The sequence below is a fragment of the Oncorhynchus nerka genome, linkage group LG25, assembly GCF_034236695.1.
Source record: "Oncorhynchus nerka isolate Pitt River linkage group LG25, Oner_Uvic_2.0, whole genome shotgun sequence".
Classification (NCBI taxonomy): domain Eukaryota; kingdom Metazoa; phylum Chordata; class Actinopteri; order Salmoniformes; family Salmonidae; genus Oncorhynchus; species Oncorhynchus nerka.
The window spans coordinates 54,973,737-54,993,134 of record NC_088420.1 but is presented as its reverse complement, the minus strand read 5'-3'; the positions used below and the strand labels follow the sequence as shown (position 1 = coordinate 54,993,134).

Below are 19,398 nucleotides of genomic sequence, written 5' to 3'. Positions count from 1 at the left end.
ATAACAACCCAATGTTTATATCCAGGGCCAATTAGCTAGAAACAGCAAGCTAGCTAAATGTCCATGAATGTTTCATGTGTTTCGACCTGTTCCCAAATTAATATAGTGGGTTCAGAGTTTGTTTTGATATTTCAACCAGCGTATCCTGATTGCATCTGGTGTGTATGGACAAAATCAACATGTGCGTGCCCGATGAAGTCAGCATGTAAGCAGCATGAGTCCATTGCCAAATCCTGCCTACTGTACAGGCTGGTGGTGGTGGTGTAATGGTGTGGGGAATGTTTTCTTGGCACACGTTAGGTCCCTTGATACCAACGCTTCCAAGCCCTGGAAAATTCAGGCTGTTCTGGAGGCAAAGGTGGGTCCGACCCGGTACTAGATGGGTGTACATAATAAACAGGCCACTGAGTGTATATAGTCCTGACTGTCCTGTTGATGACAGTGCAGCTGTGTGTGAACAAGGATCTGGGTGTGGATACATAAGGATATTATAGAGAGATAAATAAAATCGTTTTTGGTCTAGCAAGGCTGCAGTCTTGATTGACATCATTCCTCTCTGTTTTTCTTCTTTATCTGGCCATAGGGAAAACAATTATACTCAGGGAGACTATTATGGGTCAGCTTTACAGCTGTGTGTGTGTGTGTGTGTGTGTGTGTGTGTGTGTGTGTGTGTGTGTGTGTGTGTGTGTGTGTGTGTGTGTGTGTGTGTGTGTGTGTGTGTGTGTGTGCATACGTCTGTCTGTCTCTGACTCTGACTGGGTGTCTGTCTCTGACTGACTGGGTGTCTGACTCTGACTGACTGGGTGTCTGTCTCTGACTGACTGGGTGTCTGTCTGTCTGTCTCTGTCTCTGACTGAATGGGTGTCTGTCTGACTCTGACTGACTGGGTGTCTGTCTGTCTGTCTCTGTCTCTGACTGACTGGGTGTCTGTCTGTCTCTGTCTCTGACTGACTGGGTGTCTGACTGGGTGTCTGTCTGTCTGTCTGTCTGTCTGTCTCTGTGTCTGTCTCTGTGTCTGTCTGTCTGTCTCTGTGTCTGTCTGTCTGTCTCTGTGTCTGTCTCTGTCTGTCTGTCTGTCTGTCTGTCTGTCTGTCTGTCTGTCTGTCTGTCTGTCTGTCTGTCTGTCTGTCTGTCTGTCTGTCTGTCTCTGTGTCTGTCTGTCTGTCTCTGTCTGTCTCTGTCTGTCTCTCTGTCTGTCTGTCTGTGTGTCTCTGTCTGTGTGTCTTTGTCTGTGTGTCTCTGTCTGTCTCTGTCTCTGTCTGGGTGTCTGTCTCTGTCTCTGTCTGGGTGTCTGTCTCTGTCTGGGTGTTTGTCTCTGTCTCTGTCTGGGTGTTTGTCTCTGTCTCTGTCTGGGTGTTTGTCTCTTTCTCATTCTGGGTGTCTGTCTCTTTCTCCTTCTGGGTGTCTGTCTCTTTCTCATTCTGGGTGTCTGTCGCTTTCTCATTCTGGGTGTCTGTGTCTGTCTGTGTCTCTGACTGGGTGTCTGTCTGTGTCTCTGACTGGGTGTCTGTCTGTGTCTCTGACTGGGTGTCTGTCTGTGTGTCTTACTGGGTGTCTGACTGGGTGTCTGTCTGTCTGTCTGTCTCTGTCTTGGTGTCTGTCTCTGTCTGTCTGGGTGTCTGTCTGTCTGTCTGTCTTTCTGGGTGTCTTTCTCTGCCTGGGTGTCTGTCTCTGTCTGGGTGTCTGTCTCTGTCTCGGTCTGGGTGTCTGTCTCTGTCTCTGCCTGGGTGTCTGTCTCTGTCTCTGTCTGGGTGTCTGTCTCTGTCTCTGTCTGGGTGTTTGTCTCTTTCTCATTCTGGGTGTTTGTCTCTTTCTCATTCTGGGTGTCTGTCTCTTTCTCATTCTGGGTGTCTGTCTCTTTCTCATTCTGGGTGTCTGTCTCTTTCTCATTCTGGGTGTCTGTGTCTGTCTGTGTCTCTGACTGGGTGTCTGTCTATGTCTCTGACTGCGTGTCTGTCTCTCTGTCTCTGTCTGGGTGTCTGTGTCTGTCTGTGTCTCTGACTCGGTGTCTGTCTGTGTCTGTGTCTGTGTCTGTCTCTGTGTCTGTGTCTGTCTGTCTGTCTGTCTGGGTGTCTGTCTCTGGTTGTCTGTCTCTGTGTCTCTGTCTGGGTGTCTGTCGCTGTCTGTCTGTCTGGGTGTCTGTCTGGGTGTCTGTCTCTGTCTGTCTGTCTGTCTGTCTGTCTGTCTGTCTGTCTGTCTGTCTGTCTGTCTGTCTGTCTGTCTGTCTGTCTGTCTGTCTGCCTGTCTGTCTGTCTGTCTGTCTGTCTGTCTGTCTGTCTGTCTGTCTGTCTGTCTGTCTGTCTGTGTCTCTGACTGGGTGTCTGTCTGTGTCTCTGACTGGGTGTCTGTCTGTGTCTCTGACAGGGCGTCTGTCTGTCTGTCTGTCTGTCTGTCTGTCTGTCTGTCTGTCTGTCTGTCTGTCTGTCTGTCTGTCTGTCTGTCTGTCTGTCTGTCTCTGTCTGTCTCTGTCTGTCTCTGTCTGTCTGTGTCTGTCTCTGTCTGTCTCTGTCTCTCTCTGTCTGTCTGTGTCTCTGACTGGGTGTCATCCTCTCTCAGTAGACGGTGCCTCCCCCTGGGATACCCTTCCTCCAGCCCTCTCTGCCCTGCAGGAAGTGACCCTTGACCCCCAACAGCCGCCCACCTCATCTCTCTCATCCCATTCAGCCTCCACCCTAGACTCCCCCCACCAGCTCTCTCTAGAGGCCTCACTGCGTACGGCAGCCCAGGCTCCAGACCTCAGCTCCATGAGAGGGGCTACAGGTGGCAGTTCCCAAACCAAGTGCACAGTCTGGGAGCAGGAAACCCCACATGGGCCTGGGTAGGTGGAGGGGGGACCCCAAGAGCCCCAGCCTACGCTGCGGCCCCCCAAAGCTCTCAGAGGGAACTCCGCGGTGAGGATGGAGAGCAGCAGCACCGGCACCCCTGGTGGGGAGTGCACACACACCCACGCAGGCTCCGCACACTGCCGCATGGCCCTGGGACTCTTCCTACCTGAGTGTGAGTCTGAACGGAGGCGGTGGAGATTGGTTTACTGGTATACACTGCGCCAGACCACTTCTGACCAGGTTGGACTGGCTGGCTCTTCATAGGCTCCCAAATCCAACCCACCACTCACACCATCAGATGCAAGAGGGATCTCTCTCTCTCTCTCTCGCTCTACCTCTCTCTCTCTCTCGCTCTACCTCTCTCTCTCTCTCTCTCTCTCGCTCTACCTCTCTCTCTCGCTCTACCTCTCTCTCGCTCTACCTCTCTCTCTCTCTCGCTCTACCTCTCTCTCTCTCTCGCTCTACCTCTCTCTCGCTCTACCTCTCTCTCTCTCTCGCTCTACCTCTCTCTCTCTCTCGCTCTACCTCTCTCTCTCTCGCTCTACCTCTCTCTCTCTCTCGCTCTACCTCTCTCTCTCTCTCGCTCTACCTCTCTCTCTCTCTCGCTCTACCTCTCTACCTCTCTCTCTCTCGCTCTACCTCTCTCTCTCTCTCTCTCGCTCTACCTCTCTCTCTCACTCTACCTCTCTCTCTCTCAAGATGATTACAACCCACCACCTTAAAAACTGAATGATATATTACAGTTGTTGTGTATGTAAACATAAGTGCGTTGGTTTTGACCGAGTTTGGAAAACCCTTGGTTATGTTACTAGAAATAGACTAGATTCTCAGTGGCGAATTTAGCATGCAGATCTTGGTGGGGCAAAAAAAAAGAAGAAAAAAAGAAGAAGTGGGACGCCAGCAAAGCAGTTAGGTCCTACATAGACCTGCAGCAACAGCAGTCCCGACATCTTACCACAAGGCTCCGCTGGCTGGCAACGAAACAGTTCATTCAGACTCATTTACTGCCTTTTAAAAAAACATAGCTGATACGGCTGACTTGCTTAGAACACATTCTAATGACAATTGAGATGTACAAACTATGCCATAAGGCGACGACGCGCGGATAAGAGTCTATCGTAATTTCAATGAAGACATTAATTAGCTCCTAACATCTTACTACACAACATACACTTAGTATTTCTTTCTTAGCTACAGTGTACATATCGCCCTGGAATATTACATCATTTATGCAGCAGCATACAATACATTTTTGGACTCACCTTGTTGTGCTGAAGCTCACTTGAACAGAAAGGTGGCGCTGCGGTCCTTGGTGGGCAAATTTTGTCATCAAACTCTGATATTCTCTGGATTTCCAGTGCTTTCAAAACAAAAAAAGCAAGGTTGAATCATGATGACGTCATTGATCTTCAGGTCGGAGCTCTAGAAAGAGGCCGGATTTACAATACCGAGTTGGGTGACCGTTCAAAATGTATTTTCCTAGTCAGAGCTTGTTTATTCCCGACTTCCCAGTTGTCTTGAACTCACTGAAGTCAAGTTTCCGCAGTTCTGAGTTAACAGTTGTTTTGAGCGCGGCACAAATCATGCTTCATTGACAACATGGCCATTGTTGAATGTTTATCATTTTAAACTTGGAAAAGAGCCCCCTCAATCCCAGATTTGGGACCAGACAGCCACTGTCACTGATTCCTTCCCAAATCAATCACTGTTGATTATGCAATTATTATGCATTGTTTATGTCCAATGGCCGATGAACACCGATATGTTTTATCTATAATTTCTCTTCATTATTTCTCTTCATATGACAAGGATTAAAAACGATTTGCCAGTAGATTGTTGACTTGATTCATGATGATGAGTGCTAGCTAAGATTTTGAAAGTATGATGTTGACATGATCAGTCCAATCAAAGCTACTGTACATATAACGTGATTTGACGTCATTTTCTCTGTGGCCAATGACCTTGAGCCTTCTTGGATGTACACTTCTAATGTAACTCTATGGCAGCACCCAAGGGACTAGAATTTTCTAAATATACCCTTAGACTTGGAGGTGAAGTAGCGTCCCCATGAGTGACAGAAACTGAGCCAATCACGGCACAGCGCTCCGTATTTTCTGCTGGCTTGCCCCACCACCACAGAGAGCACTGAGCTAGGCTGAAACGGCTGCATTTAGGAGTTGCCTTACTCAAGAAAACAAAAAAAGAGACCATGTTTGTATGCTGCTTTATTAACTCAATGATGTATATTATTTTTTACATTGTTTGCAAATTGATATGTGACAACTATTAATGCCAACAGGAAAGCCCCCCCGCCTCCCCTACAAATGTGGGGCTCAAAACTGGTGTCCTGAATGACGAGTCGCCACTGTAGATTCTATAACTATGGACATTTTTAGCTGGACTATGCTGTACGTATATGTCAGCAGCACGTGAAACCGAGAACTCTAGCTGTCCATTTGATATTTTCCATTTCTATTTCTTCTACTGTGCATCATGAACCACAACACTGTGGGGGGTTCGGCGCGTAGGATTTGTTGAGGAGCGGAGGTTTTACATGGGATATGAGGTGGGGCAGAGTGCCCTTCGCCTCGATCACCCTTCGCCTCGATCACAGCGACGGAGTCATTGCATTCTGGTACACCAGAAGTACTTTCATTTCTAATGGAAACGCGCCGTTTGCCTCGCAGCGTTGCGTTGCAGCTTTTGTTTCAGCTTGAGGGAGCTGAAATGCAGAACTGGAGTGACAGATTAGACAGTATTGTACAGCACATCATCAGTGGCTAGTACCAAGGTGTAAGCCTACCGTTTCTGTTTGGTCTACAGCGTCAGAAAACATGTTGAAACTTTACAGTGTGAAATAATCATATGCAGAAAGAATCATAAAAAGTCTGACTTCTTTTAGCCTACTAGCTTTTTCATCATATTATGGGTCCCTAAATGAATTGTTTGAGTACAATGCATTTTGGGCTTTCCTATGGGTATTATGTGTAGCCTGTAGAAGAGGCTAGCCATAGAAATGCAGAGCCAGTCATGTTGGCACCAAACAATTACACTCATATTTGCAGTCTTTTAGCTTTTGGTGGCAACAGGTCAAATGTATATTTCTCTAATCTAAACTCTATTGCCCTGGCCTGTACTGTAGCATGAAGGTCCAAGTGAATGGCCTTCCTAGAGGCCCTAGAGGGAATGGCCGTCAGTGTCTAGGGGCCTTCCTAGAGGCCCGAGAGGGAATGGTCTTCAGTGTCTAGGGGCCTTCCTAGAGGCCCTAGAGGGAATGGCCTTCAGTGTCTAGGGGCCTTCCTAGAGGCCCGAGAGGGAATGGCCTTCAGTGTCTAGGGGCCTTCCTAGAGGCCCTAGAGGGAATGGCCTTCAGTGTCTAGGGGCCTTCCTAGAGGCCCTAGAGGGAATGGCCTTCAGTGTCTAGGGGCCTTCCTAGAGGCCCTGGACACTGATTCCTTGGTCAGTTTAGCATTTTCCCCACTAATGGTTAAGGCCAGGATTGGGGAGGGGAATATGATCTTTGATCTGTACCTAGGGAAAAAATGTCATCCTGGAGCAGACTTTGATTCCTGTTGCCCAAAGTTGACTCTTGTTATTTTATCATGAAAAGCCACACCAGGCCAAATACGAGTGTGTGTTCTTTTGGAGTGCAATCCTGCCACTGGGTAATTTGAGGACCAATGTTGGGAACTCCTACTATCTTTATAGGTATTTGGAAATTCACCCCCCCAAAAATCACAGAACCTATATATCTCTTCTTTGGCAATAGTAATTGAATTTTGAGTGTTAAGTTGCATATGTTGCAGAGAGGATGAAACTACTGATGCTCACACTGGCACGGATGCCAGCTGTTCCGAAAACATGTCTTCATTCCTCTATGAAACGATTTCTCTCAATGCAGATTCACTAGACAGTGCAGTGTTCCAGTCCAGACGATAAACATATCATTTCTATGGTAAAAAATAAAAAAGGTCAAAAGGTGAACAAATTGATACTGGTTGCGTTCCAGGTAGACTACATGCATCAACCAATGGTTGTGTGCCACATCATCGACTGTGCATTCGTCCATCAGATTGCTATATCATAGGATGTGGTTAGCTGACATGTTAAACACCTATCCAGTGGTTGTGAGATCTGGCATTCGTCTGCAATGTAATCAGCTAGGAACGCGGACAATATCGCTCAACCCTCGGTGTGTCCGTGGAGTCTTTCCCCTGCCTGCCTGCTGTGAGTCATTTTGTATACAGGAAAAAATATGAATAATGATACATCTGTGTGAAGGATGGCATGTTCATGAATCCCTCATTAAGCTCAGTATACCTGTGTCGTGTTAACCATGTATTATCCACCACGTACAGCTGAATTCCTACAAAATATGGTTTATTGTACCATTGATACTGTAGTTTCAAAGACTGAAGTGGACAATTATTTTTATGAAATGTGACTGGATATATTACATTTTGAAAAAAAAAAAAAAATTGTTTAATGAAAGATATTCTGAAATACTGTCAAATAAACTCTTGACATGGTGTAAAGTACTCATTTTCGGGATGTCTGTGTGGGATTTTAATGTCTGAATGTGAGTGAATGTGCTTTAAAACGTGGTAATATCTATTGACTGTGTTCAATATTAATTATCCATATAATGATAGGCCCATAGACTGTTTAAAATGAATTGACCTCATTGTAGTATAGGTCTCAAAGGCTCCATCTAGTGCAGAAGACTTAGAACGCCCTCATTATATCATACTGTTGGTCCCATGTTTCATGAGCTGAAATAAAAGATCCCAGAAATGTTCCATACTGACAAAAAGCTTATTTCTCTCAAATTTAAACACAAATGTGTTTCCATCCCTGTTAGTGAGCATTTCTCCTTTGCCAAGATAATCCATCTCACCTCACAGGTGTGGCATATCAAGAAGCTGATTAAACGGCATGATCAAGGTGCACCTTGTTCTAGTGACAATAAATGGTCACTCTAAAATGTATAGTTTTTTCACACAACACAATGCCACATATGTCTCAAGTTTTGAGGGAGTGTGCAATAAGAATGCTGACTGCAGTAATGTCCACCAGAGTTGTTGGCAGATAATTTAATGTTAATTTCTTTACCATGATCTGCATCCAATGCCATTTTAGAGGCCTGCATACTCACCAGACATGTCACCCATTGAGCACGTTTGCAATGCTCTGGATCAACGTGTATGACAGCGTGTTCCAGTTCCTGCCAATATCCAGTATCCAGTAATTTCACATGGGTACTGACTGCTTCTGATCCACGCCCATACCATTTTAAGGTATCTCTGTATTCTCAGTCATGTGAAATCCATAGATTAGGGCCTAATTTATTTATTTCATTTGACTGATTTCCTAATATAAACTGTAACTCAGTAAAAATCTTTGAAATTATTGTATGTTGCGTTTATATTTTTGTTTAGTGCTTTCGGAAAGTAATCAGACCCCTTGACTTTTTCCACATTTTGTTACATTGCAGCCTTATTCAAAAATTATTATTTTTTTAACTCGGCAATCTACACAATACCCCATAATGACAAAGCGAAAACAGGTTTTTAGAAATAATACCTTATTTACATAAGTATTCAGACCCTTGGCTTATGAGACTTGAAATTGAGCTCAGGTGCATCGTGTTTCCATTGATCATCCTTGAGATGTTTCTACAACTTGATGGAGTCCACCTGTGGTTAACATGATTTGGAAAGGCACACACCTGTCTATATAAGGTCCCACAGACAGTTGACAGTTCATGTCAGAGCTTCGAGACTGGATTGTGTCAAGGCACAGATTTTGGGAAGAGTACAAAAACATTTCTGCAGCATTGAAGGTCTCCAAGAACACAGTGGCCTCCATCATTCTTAAATAGAAGAAGTTTGGAACCAACAAGACTCTTCCTAGAGCTGGCTGCCCGGCCAAACTGAGCAATCGGGGGAGAAAGGCCTTGTTCAGGGAAGTAACCAAGAACCCGAGCTCTAGAGTTCCTCTGTGGAGATGGGAGAACCTTCCAGAAGGACAACCATCTCTGCAGCACTCCACCAATCAGGCCTTTATGGTACAGTGGCCAGACGGAAGCCACTCTTCAGTTAAAGGCACATGACAGCCCACTTGGAGTTTTCCAAAAGTCATCTAAAGACTCTCAGACCGTGAGAAACAAGATTCTCATTATTATTGTTTTCACTTTTTCTTTACCCTTGTTTATAGCCAAGTTATCATTATCTATTGTGTAAATAGTCTTGTGTTAATATACATTTCATTGTTAGTCTACACGTCTTGTTTACATTTTTACATTTACACCGACCAAAAATATAAATGTAAATATAATGTAAAGTGTTGGTCCCATCTTTCATCAGCTGAAATTAAAGATCCCCAAAATGTTCCATTTGCACAAAAAGCTTGTTTCTCTGACATTCTATACGCACATTTGTTTACATCCCTGTTAGTGAGCATTTCTCCTTTACAAAGATAATCCATTCACCTGACAGATGTGGCATATCAAGAAAAACAGCATGATCATTACACAGGTGCACCTTGTACTGGAGACAATAAAGGCCCAATCATGTGTAATTTTGTTACATAACACAATGCCACAGTCTCAAGTTTTGAGGGAATGCACAATTGGCATGCTGACTGCAGGAATGTCCACCAGAGATGTTGACAGAGAGTTGAATGTCTATTTCTCTACCATAAGCCGCCTCGGTGGGGTTATGGTATGGGCAGGCATGAACTGCGGACAACAAACACGATTGCATTTTATCGATTGCAATTTGAATGCACAATAATATCGTGACGATATCCGGAGGTCCATTGTGACGCCCATTACTTTTGAGGTATCTGTGACCAACAGATGCATATCTGTATTTCCAGTCATGTGAAATTCATATAAACTGTAAATCAGTAACATCATTGCATTTATATTTTTGTTCTATAGACATTTTAGTCATTTAGCAGACACTCTTATCCAGAGCAACTTACTGGAGCAATCAGGGTTAAATGCCTTGCTCAAGGGCAGATCGACAGATTTCTCACTTAATCAGCTAGGGGATTCAAACCAGTGTCCTCTAGTGGCATGTGACAAATACATTTTGATTTGATTTGATTCTAACACCAAGACATATTGTATAACGTTTTTTAAAACATGCACTTACATAGCATAATTTAATTTAGAACATGACTGGATCCAAATGACAGAATAGTGTGAGATCATAAAGGTCCTTAAAAGACTATAATTCACATAATGTATATTCTATGTGTGAGTGCATCGTCACAGGGCTCCCTACGGACGTTTTCATTTGGGGCACCAGCTCATGATCACACAGCATTTTTGTGAAGGTCATGCAATGGAAAATATGAGTATCCTAAATAATTTATAATGTAATTCAATGTGCTTCAATAAGATATGTACTAGATGGTATGATTCTATAAGTAAATTGTTTAACATGTCCAAGCAGGAATGCATGCTTGTACTTCCGGCGCCTACAGAGATGGCCGCCTCGCTTCGCGTTCCTAGGAAACTATGCAGTATTTTGTTTTTTTATGTGTTATTTCTTACATTGTTACCCCAGGTAATCTTAGGTTTTATTACATACAGTCGGGAGGAACTATTGGATATAAGAGCAAAGTTAACCCACCAACATTACGACCAGGAATACGACTTTCCCGAAGCGGATCCTCTGTTTTGCCAACCACCCAGGACAATGGATCAGATCCCAGCCGGCGACCCAAAACAACGACGCCGAGGAAAGGGGCAGACGGAGTGGTCTTTTGGTCAGGCTCCGTAGACGGGCACATCGCGCACCGCTCCCGAGCATACTACTCGCCAATGTCCAGTCTCTTGACAACAAGGTAGACGAAATCCGTGCAAGGGTAGCCTTCCAGAGTGACATCAGAACTGTAACGTTCTTTGTTTCACAGAAACATGGCTCACTCGAGACATGCTATTGGAGTCGGTACAGCCAACTCAAGTCCTTCTGTTCACATGACACATTCCTCACAATCAAATGTCGACCGCATTATCTACCAAGAGAATTATCTTCTATTATAATCACAGCCGCATATATTCCCCCCCAAGCAGACACATCGATGGCCCTAAACAAACTTTATTTGACTCTATGTAAAATGGAAACCACATATCCTGAGGCTACATTCTTTGTAGCTGGGGAATCTAACAAGGCTGATCTGAAAACAAGACTCCCTCAATTCTATCAGCATATCGATTGTGCTACCAAGTCTGGTAAAACCCTGGATCATTGTTATTCTAACTTCCTCGACGCATATAAGGCCCTCCCCCGCCCTCCTTTCAGAAAAGTTGACCACAACTCCATTTTGTTGCTTCCAGCCTATAGACAGAAACTAAAACAGGAGCTCCCGCGCTCAGGTCTGTTCAATGCTGGTCCGACCAATCTGATTCCACAATTCAAGATTGCTTCGATCACGTGGATTGGGATATGTTCCGCATTGCGTCAAACAACAACATTGACGAATACGCTGATTCGGTGAGCGAGTACATTAGCAAGTGCATTGGCGATGTCATACCCACAGCAGCTATTAAAACATTCCCCAACCAGAAACCGTGGATTGATGGCAGCATTTGTGCGAAACTGAAAGCACGAACCACTGCTTTTAACCAGGGCAAGGTGACCGGAAACATAACCGAATACGAACAGTGTAGTTATTCCCTCCGCAAGGCAATCAAAAAAGCTATAAGCGTCAGTATAGAGACAAAGTAGAGTCGCAATTCAACGGCTCAGACACGAGAGGTATGTGGCAGGGTCTACAGTCAATCACGGACTATAAAAGAAAAACCAGCCCCGTCGCGGACCAGGATGCCTTGCTCCCAGACAGACTAAACAACTTCTTTTCTCACTTTGAGGACAACACAGTGCCACTGACACGGCCCGCTACCAAAACCTGTGGGCTCTCCTTCACTGCAGCCGACGTGAGCAAAACATTTAAATGTTTTAAACCCTCGCAAGGCTGCAGGCCCAGATGGCATCCCCAGCCGCGTCCTCAGAGCATGCGCAGACCAGCTGGCTGGTGTGTTTACGGACATATTCAATCAAACCTTATCCCAGTCTGCTGTCTCCACATGGTTCAAGAGGGCCACCATTGTTCCTGCTCAGGTAACTGAGCTAAATGACTACCGCCCCGTAGCACTCACTTCCGTCATCATGAAGTGCTTTGAGAGACTAGTCAAGGACCATATCACCTTCACCCTACCTAACACCCTAGACCCACTCCAATTTGCTTACCGCCCCAATAGGTCCACAGACTACGCAATCACACTGCCCTAACCCATCTGGACAAGAGGAATACCTATGTGAGAATGCTGTTCATCGACTACAGCTCAGCATTTAACACCATAGTACCCTCAACTTGTCATCAAGCTCGAGACCCTGGCCCTGTGCAACTGGGTACTGGACTTCCTGATGGGCCACCCCCAGGTGGTGAGGGTAGGTAACAACATCTCCACCCCACTGATCCTCAACACTGGGGCCCCACAAGGGTGCGTTCTGAGCCCTCTCCTGTACTCCCTGTTCACCCACGATTGCGTGGCCAAGCACGCCTCCAACTCAATCATCAAGTTTGCAGATGACACTACAGTGGTAGGATTGATTACCAATAACGACGAGACAGCCTACAGGGAGGAGGTGAGGGCCCTCGGAGTGTGGTGTCAGGAAAATAACCTTACACTCAACATCAACAAAACCAAGGAGATGATCGTGGACTTCAAGAAACAGCAGAGGGAGCACGCCCCCATCCACCTCAATAGGACAGTAGTGGAGAAGGTGGAAAGTTTTAAGTTCCTCGGCGTACACATCACAGACAAACTGAATTTGTCCACCCACACAGGAAGCATGGTGAAGAAGGGTCAACAGCACCTCAGCCAAACTACTTGCCCTCCAGGACATCTACAGTACCCGATGTCACAGGAAGGCCAAAAAGATCATCAAGGACAACAACCACCAGAGCCACTCCCTGTTCACCCCGGTATTGTCCAGAAGGAGAAGTCAGTACAGGTGCATCAAAGCTGGAACAGAGAAAAACAGCTTCTATCTCAAGGCCATCAGACTGTTAAACAGCCATCACTAACATAGAGAGGCTGCTACCAACATACAGACTCAAATCTCTGGCCACTTAAATAAATGGACTTAATTAAGGTATCACTAGTCACGTTAAATAATGGCACTTTAATAATGTTTACATATCCTACATTACTCATCTCATATGTATATACTGTACTCTATACCATCTACTGCATCTTGCCTATGCCGCACGGCCATCGCTCATCCATATATTTATATGTACATATTCTTATTTATCCCTTTTACATTTGTGTGTATATTGGTAGTTGTTGTGAATTTGTTAGATTACTTGTCAGTTATTACTGCATTGTCGGAACTAGAAGCACAAGCATTTCGCTACACTCGCATTAACATCTGCTAACCATGTGTATGTGACCAATAACATTTGATTTGATTTGTAAATGCAGAACAGAGGTTCGGTGCAGTGGTATTATTTTTGAGATTCTGCACATCAGTCTTATGCAATTCATTATTCATTGATTCATTGTTTGTGTTATTGATGACCACATTGCAATTAGCACCCTACTCATGAAATATTAGTTTAATATTAGCCATAATAATATTAATTGTCACACCCCGGATTTTTGATACAGTCCCATTAGTTTCATTGCAGCCGAATCCGTATCACTAACTGACATAGACACAGTCTCTTTCACAGTGAAAAGCCGTGTCCGCTTCGGCACAGTCATTTGAGTAATGAAGTTGCTGTCAAATGACAGCATACCCTGTTTCTGGTTTCTGGTTGATGACAACAGCCACATGAATGAGACAACCGGTTGTTAGCAGGATCATTTTGTGATATTGCGCCTGTTAACTACACAGAGTACAACCACAATGGCGGACGGAAGACAGGGTGGTGTGGCAGGTGCCGCTTCTCATTCGAATGCTGTCATTTTATCTAAACCATCAGGTGTACGCCGATCCCAGCTAAGTAACTCATGCAAAGAGTTAAAGCGCAATCATGTGTTTTATCTCCAGTGCGTCCTTGCTGGGATGACACAATCAGTCTACTACCAGAGAATATCAACACCAAACACATTGGTTCACCGAGCGGACAGTACACAGCATACCATAATGTTCTGAATAATGGCCAAGTCTACCTCGCTCCTTATTCTACTGAACCGCTTAGGCGTAACAAACACAAGTCCAACATTTATCGGAAACTGTTAAACTACCTGTTCACTACCCTCCTGCTCTCCAGGGATGTACAACTCAATCCTGGGCCCAATATCACCGAGCCAGTGATACGCACCAGAGTGGAGAGCGGTGGATGGCCTTGGTCGTTGCCGCTGTGGAGGTGGGTGAGTGCTATGGTCCAATGGTTTCTCTCGACTCACCCGGCTCCAGGATAGATTTGGACTCTTCAAACATACCAGAGTCGCTATATGCGATCCCTGACTCTGCTTCTGGTACGCAAGCTATTTTAATTAGTTCCCCGCATCCAGTGCAGGCGGGAGGGATTGTTAATTGCGCTACCGAACTGCCCCTAATCAAAACGAAACAAAACGGCCTAAACCCAGCCGTCAGAAAACACAGAAAATTTAACTTTTTTCAATGTGTCAATCACTCTCGAGTCATCTGGGACCCACGAGCTAAGCCCAAGGGACTACTAGGGGGGCACGTGAACATTCGTAGTGTCATTCCAAAAAGTGATCAAATTCAACATCTACTCACAGACTCCAACCTTGACTTTCTCTGCCTCTCAGAGACATGGCTCCATAAACACTCTCCATATGCTGCTTTGATTGTGCCTGGCTACAATGTTTTCAGGAGAGACAGGATTGAAGGAAGAGGAGGGGGTGTGATGATTTACATTAAAGAACATATCCGATGTAAACAAATTGAGTGGTCATGTGATAATGAACTAGAATGTATCGGCCTGAACGTTACACTGTCTCCCCAAATGTCTTTTACCCTCATTGGAATGTATAGGCCACCTTCCACCAAAAGTGTTTTTTGATCAGTTTAATACCATGCTTAGGGAATGTGATTTTGTGAAAGAGGTCATCTTAATGGGAGATTTTAACATTAATTATGAAGACAAGTGTTGTAGGAAAACCCTCAAACGGATCACTAATACCTTTGACCTTACACAGCTAGTTAAAGGGCCAACCAGGGTGACTTGTTGCTCTAAAACACAGATTGATTTGGTGTTCAGTAATAAACCAGAGAGAGTGACTAAATCATTCAATATGGTTACTGGGCTGTCTGATCATAATCTGACACTTATAGCCAGAAAGCTGTCTAAGAGCAGGTTTAACCTCTCTACTGTTAGAAAGCCGGATCAACTCAGAATACCTAAGAGTGAATTAAACTATTTTGAAAAAGCAATTAAGGGAATAAACTGGAATGATCTCTTGTCCTATACAGATGTGGAAGGTGATAGTCAGGTTTTTCTATCCACAATCCAGACTACAATAAATGGCTTCCTAAAGAAAATCAAATCCAAACCTGGCCAAAAGAGCACTCTTCCTTGGCTAAATGGAGAAATCTGGAAATTGATGAAAGAACGAGATTATGCTCTAAAAATAGCCCTAAAATCTAAATTGGAGCATGACAGACGTAGGTTTACCATGTTGAGAAATAAGGTGATGAAAGAAATCAGACAGGCCAAGGCAAACTTTTTTATTAACATAATTGGTGAAGCAAAGGGAAATTCTAAATTGATATGGGAGAATCTAAAAAAGTTAACAGGGAAAGACCATAGTAACACTGCAAAAAGACTAGAAATCATGGTGAATAACAATCTAACACAGGATGCAGTCGAAATAGCAACAGCCTTCAATTCCTACTTTATTGACTCTGTCAGGGTACTGACACAGAACCCCTCCACTGGTTTCTTGGGCTCAGTGCTAGTGAATGACACTCAACCTGTCTTCATCATAAGGGAGGTTTCTGAGTCAAAGGTGAACAAGGTGATTAGCTCACTAAAGAACTCTAAAGCCAAAGATGTGTTTGGGATGGACTCTACATTTCTTAAAAACTACAAAGAGTCGCTCATTGGCCCCATTACTAAGGTCACCAACACATCTATTGGTCTCGGTGTGTTTCCAAGGGTATGGAAGTCGGCCATAATAACGGCCATCTTTAAATCAGGCGACCCTGCTGACGTGAGTAACTACAGGCCCATTAGTATACTACCTGTGGTGTCAAAGGTTGTTGAAAAGTGTGTAGCAGAACAACTGATTGCCCACCTCAACAACAGCCCCTTCACATTACACTCGATGCAGTTTGGCTTCAGAGCGAAACACTCCACAGAAACGGCCAACTGCTTTCTTCTGGAAAATGTGAAGTCCAACATGGACAAAGGGGGTGCTGTTGGGGCTGTGTTTCTGGACCTAAGGAAGGTTTTTGATACTGTTAACCATGAGATTCTCATCACAAAGTTGTCCAAGTTCAACTTTTCCCCTGATGCCTTGAGATGGATGAAATCATACCTTGAAGGCAGAACTCAGTGTGTCAGAGTGAGCAATGAGCTGTCGCCCACTCGTAGCTATGATGTGGGCGTGCCCCAAGGGTCAATACTGGGGCCCCTCCTGTTCAGCCTGTACATTAATGATCTGCCTTCTGTCTGTACTGGGTCTGAAGTTCAAATGTATGCAGATGATACAGTGATATATGTGCATGCAAAGAGCAAACAACAAGCTGCACAAGAACTCACTACTGTAATGGTCCAGGTTACAAAGTGGCTCAGTGACTCGTGTTTGCATCTCAATGTGAAAAAAACTGTTTGCATGTTCTTCACAAAGAGGGCAACAGATGCTACTGAGCCAAATGTCTATGTGTCAGGGGAGAAGCTCCAGGTGGTATCCGATTTTAAGTACCTTGGCATCATACTTGATTCCAACCTCTCTTTTAAAAAGCATGTGAAAAAGGTAATTCAAATAACCAAATTCAACCTAGCTAATTTCCGATTTATACGAAATTGTTTGACTACAGAGGTAGCAAAACTGTACTTCAAATCTATGATACTCCCCCACTTAACATACTGCTTGACTAGTTGGGCCCAAGCTTGCTGTACAACATTAAAACCTATTCAGTCTGTCTACAAACAGGCTCTCAAAGTGCTTGATAGGAAGCCCAATAGCCATCATCATTGTCACATCCTTAGAAAGCATGAGCTCTTGAGTTGGGAAAATCTTGTGCAATACACCGACGCATGTCTTGTATTCAAGATCCTTAATGGCCTTGCTCCCCCTCCAGTCAATATTTTTGTTAAACAGAAAACCCAGACATATGGCAGCAGATCCACAAGGTCTGCCATGAGAGGTGACTGTATAGTTCCCCTAAGGAAAAGCACCTTTAGTAAATCTGCATTCTCTGTGAGAGCTTCCCATGTCTGGAATACACTGCCATCACACATAACTGCACCACATATCTAAAACCGGCACTTTTACTGAAACGTTGATTAATGTGCACTGTCCCTGTAAAAATAAAAATAAATAAACTAAACATTGATATTATTGTTAGAACACAAGGCCCGATCGCGGCCGCAATAGTAATTTAAAGAAATGCCGTCGACGGCCGCTATGTGTTCGTTATTGAGCATGGAGCATGATCCTGGAAAAGGAAGACGGAGCTAGTAAGTATTAAAAATATTCTCTTCATCATTCCACCTCGTCCAGAACGGTAAAGTATTTTAAAGCTTAGTGCTAGCAGTTCAGTCTGAAACAGATTGACAAATCATGGGAATTTGAAGAGCTATAAAGATATGTATTCCTGCCAGTCAAGCATTGCTAGACAACAGTAGCCTTGGCAACACTGCTCCCCTTTTGGCTAAAGTAAGTGTGAGAAACCTGCTAACATACAGTAAGTTTGTGCTTTATTACTAACTACAGTTGAAGTCGGAAGTGTACATACACTTGGGTTGGAGTCATTTAAACTCATTTTTTCAACCACTCCACATATTTCTTGTTAACAAACTGTAGTTTTGGCAAGTCTGTAAGGACATCTACTTTGTGCATGACACAAGTAATTTTTCCAACAATTGTTTACTGACAGATTATTTCCCTTATAATTCACTGTATGACAATTCCAGTGGGTCAGACGTTTACATACACTAAATTGACTGTGCCTTTAAACAGCTTGGAAAATTCCAGAAAATAAAGTCATGGCATTAGAAGCTTCTGACAGGCTAATTGACAACATTTGAGTCAACTGGAGATGTACCTGTGGATGTATTTCAAGGCCTACCTTCAAACTCAGTGCCTCTTTGCTTGACATCATGAGAAAATCAAAAGATATCAGCCAAGACCTCAGAAATAAAATTGTACACCACAAGTTTGGTTCATCCTTCATTTCCAAAGGCCTGAAGGTACCACATTAATCTGTACAAACAACAGTACGCAAGTATAAGCACCATTAGGACCACGAAGCCATCATACCGCTCAGGAAGGAGACGCGCTCTGTCTCCTAGAGATGAACGTACTTTGGTGCGAAAAGTGCAAGTCAATCCCAGAACAACAGCAAAGGACCTTGTGAAGATGCTGGAGGAAACCGGTACAAAAGTATCTATATCTGTCACGCCCTGACCTTAGTTATCTTTGTTTTCTTTATTATTTTGGTTAGGTCGGGGTGTGACGAGGGTGATATATGTGTTTTTGTCCTGTCTAGGGTTGTGTATGTTTATGGGGTTTTTCCAGTCTCTGTGTTTTTAAGTCTATGGTTGCCTAGATTAGTTCTCAATCAGAGGCAGCTGTTTATCGTTGGGGACCATATTTAGGTAGCCATATTACTTGGGTATTTCGTGGGTTATTGTCTATGTATAGTTGCCTGTGTCTGCACTCGTTGTTCATAGCGTCACGTTCGTTTTGTTGTTTTGGTTAGTTTGTTTAAGTGTTCTTCCTTCATTAAAATAATTTATTCTAATCACGCTGCGTTTTTTTCTCCTCGTTATGATGAACGTGACAGAATAACCCACCAAACCAGGACCAAGCAGCGTGAAAAGGAGGAACAGCGCTTAATGGGGAAATGGACCTGACTGACCTAGAACAGGGAATTTTTACTAAGATTAAATGTCAGGAATGTTGAAAAACTGAGTTTAAATTGGCTAAGGTGCATGTAAACTTCCGACTTCAACTGTAAATACAGCACTCTGATCCACAAAACCTCTTTGCTAGATTCATTATAGTGTTAAACAAAGCGTGAGAAAGTGATCTTCAAAACGTGATGTATTTTTATTGGAATTTGTAGCTGTTGTTGGTAAATAATGAATTTGCTAGATTCTGACATGTCTTATTGCAGCTTGAAAGATGACAGTTGATGGTTACATAAACAACTATTTCAAAATTGGTAGACGCTATGCCTAATCTGTTTTCAGATTTGACATCGGAGCAGCAGGGGAAGATTTCATACCCCCTATGTTTTTGTCTGACTTGTTGGGGTAGTGGTCAAAACGGTAGTTGTTTGCAAAAAAGTTTGAGAAAATGTTGATGAGGTAACTAAAACAGCTATATTGTTAGAGATGTACTGGATAT

At 43.9% G+C, this 19,398-nt stretch overlaps 1 protein-coding gene across 1 annotated transcript; it reads left to right on the top strand.

Annotated features, from left to right (window-relative positions):
• Window positions 1-1,574: 1,574 nt before the first annotated feature.
• LOC135564585 (uncharacterized) lies at window positions 1,575-7,554 on the top strand (the record flags this gene model as incomplete). Its single annotated transcript, XM_065009952.1, has 1 exon — window positions 1,575-7,554. A coding segment is annotated over one exon (1,248 nt), but the record flags the coding sequence as incomplete, so codon positions are not given.
• Between the last annotated feature and the right edge of the window lie 11,844 nt (window positions 7,555-19,398).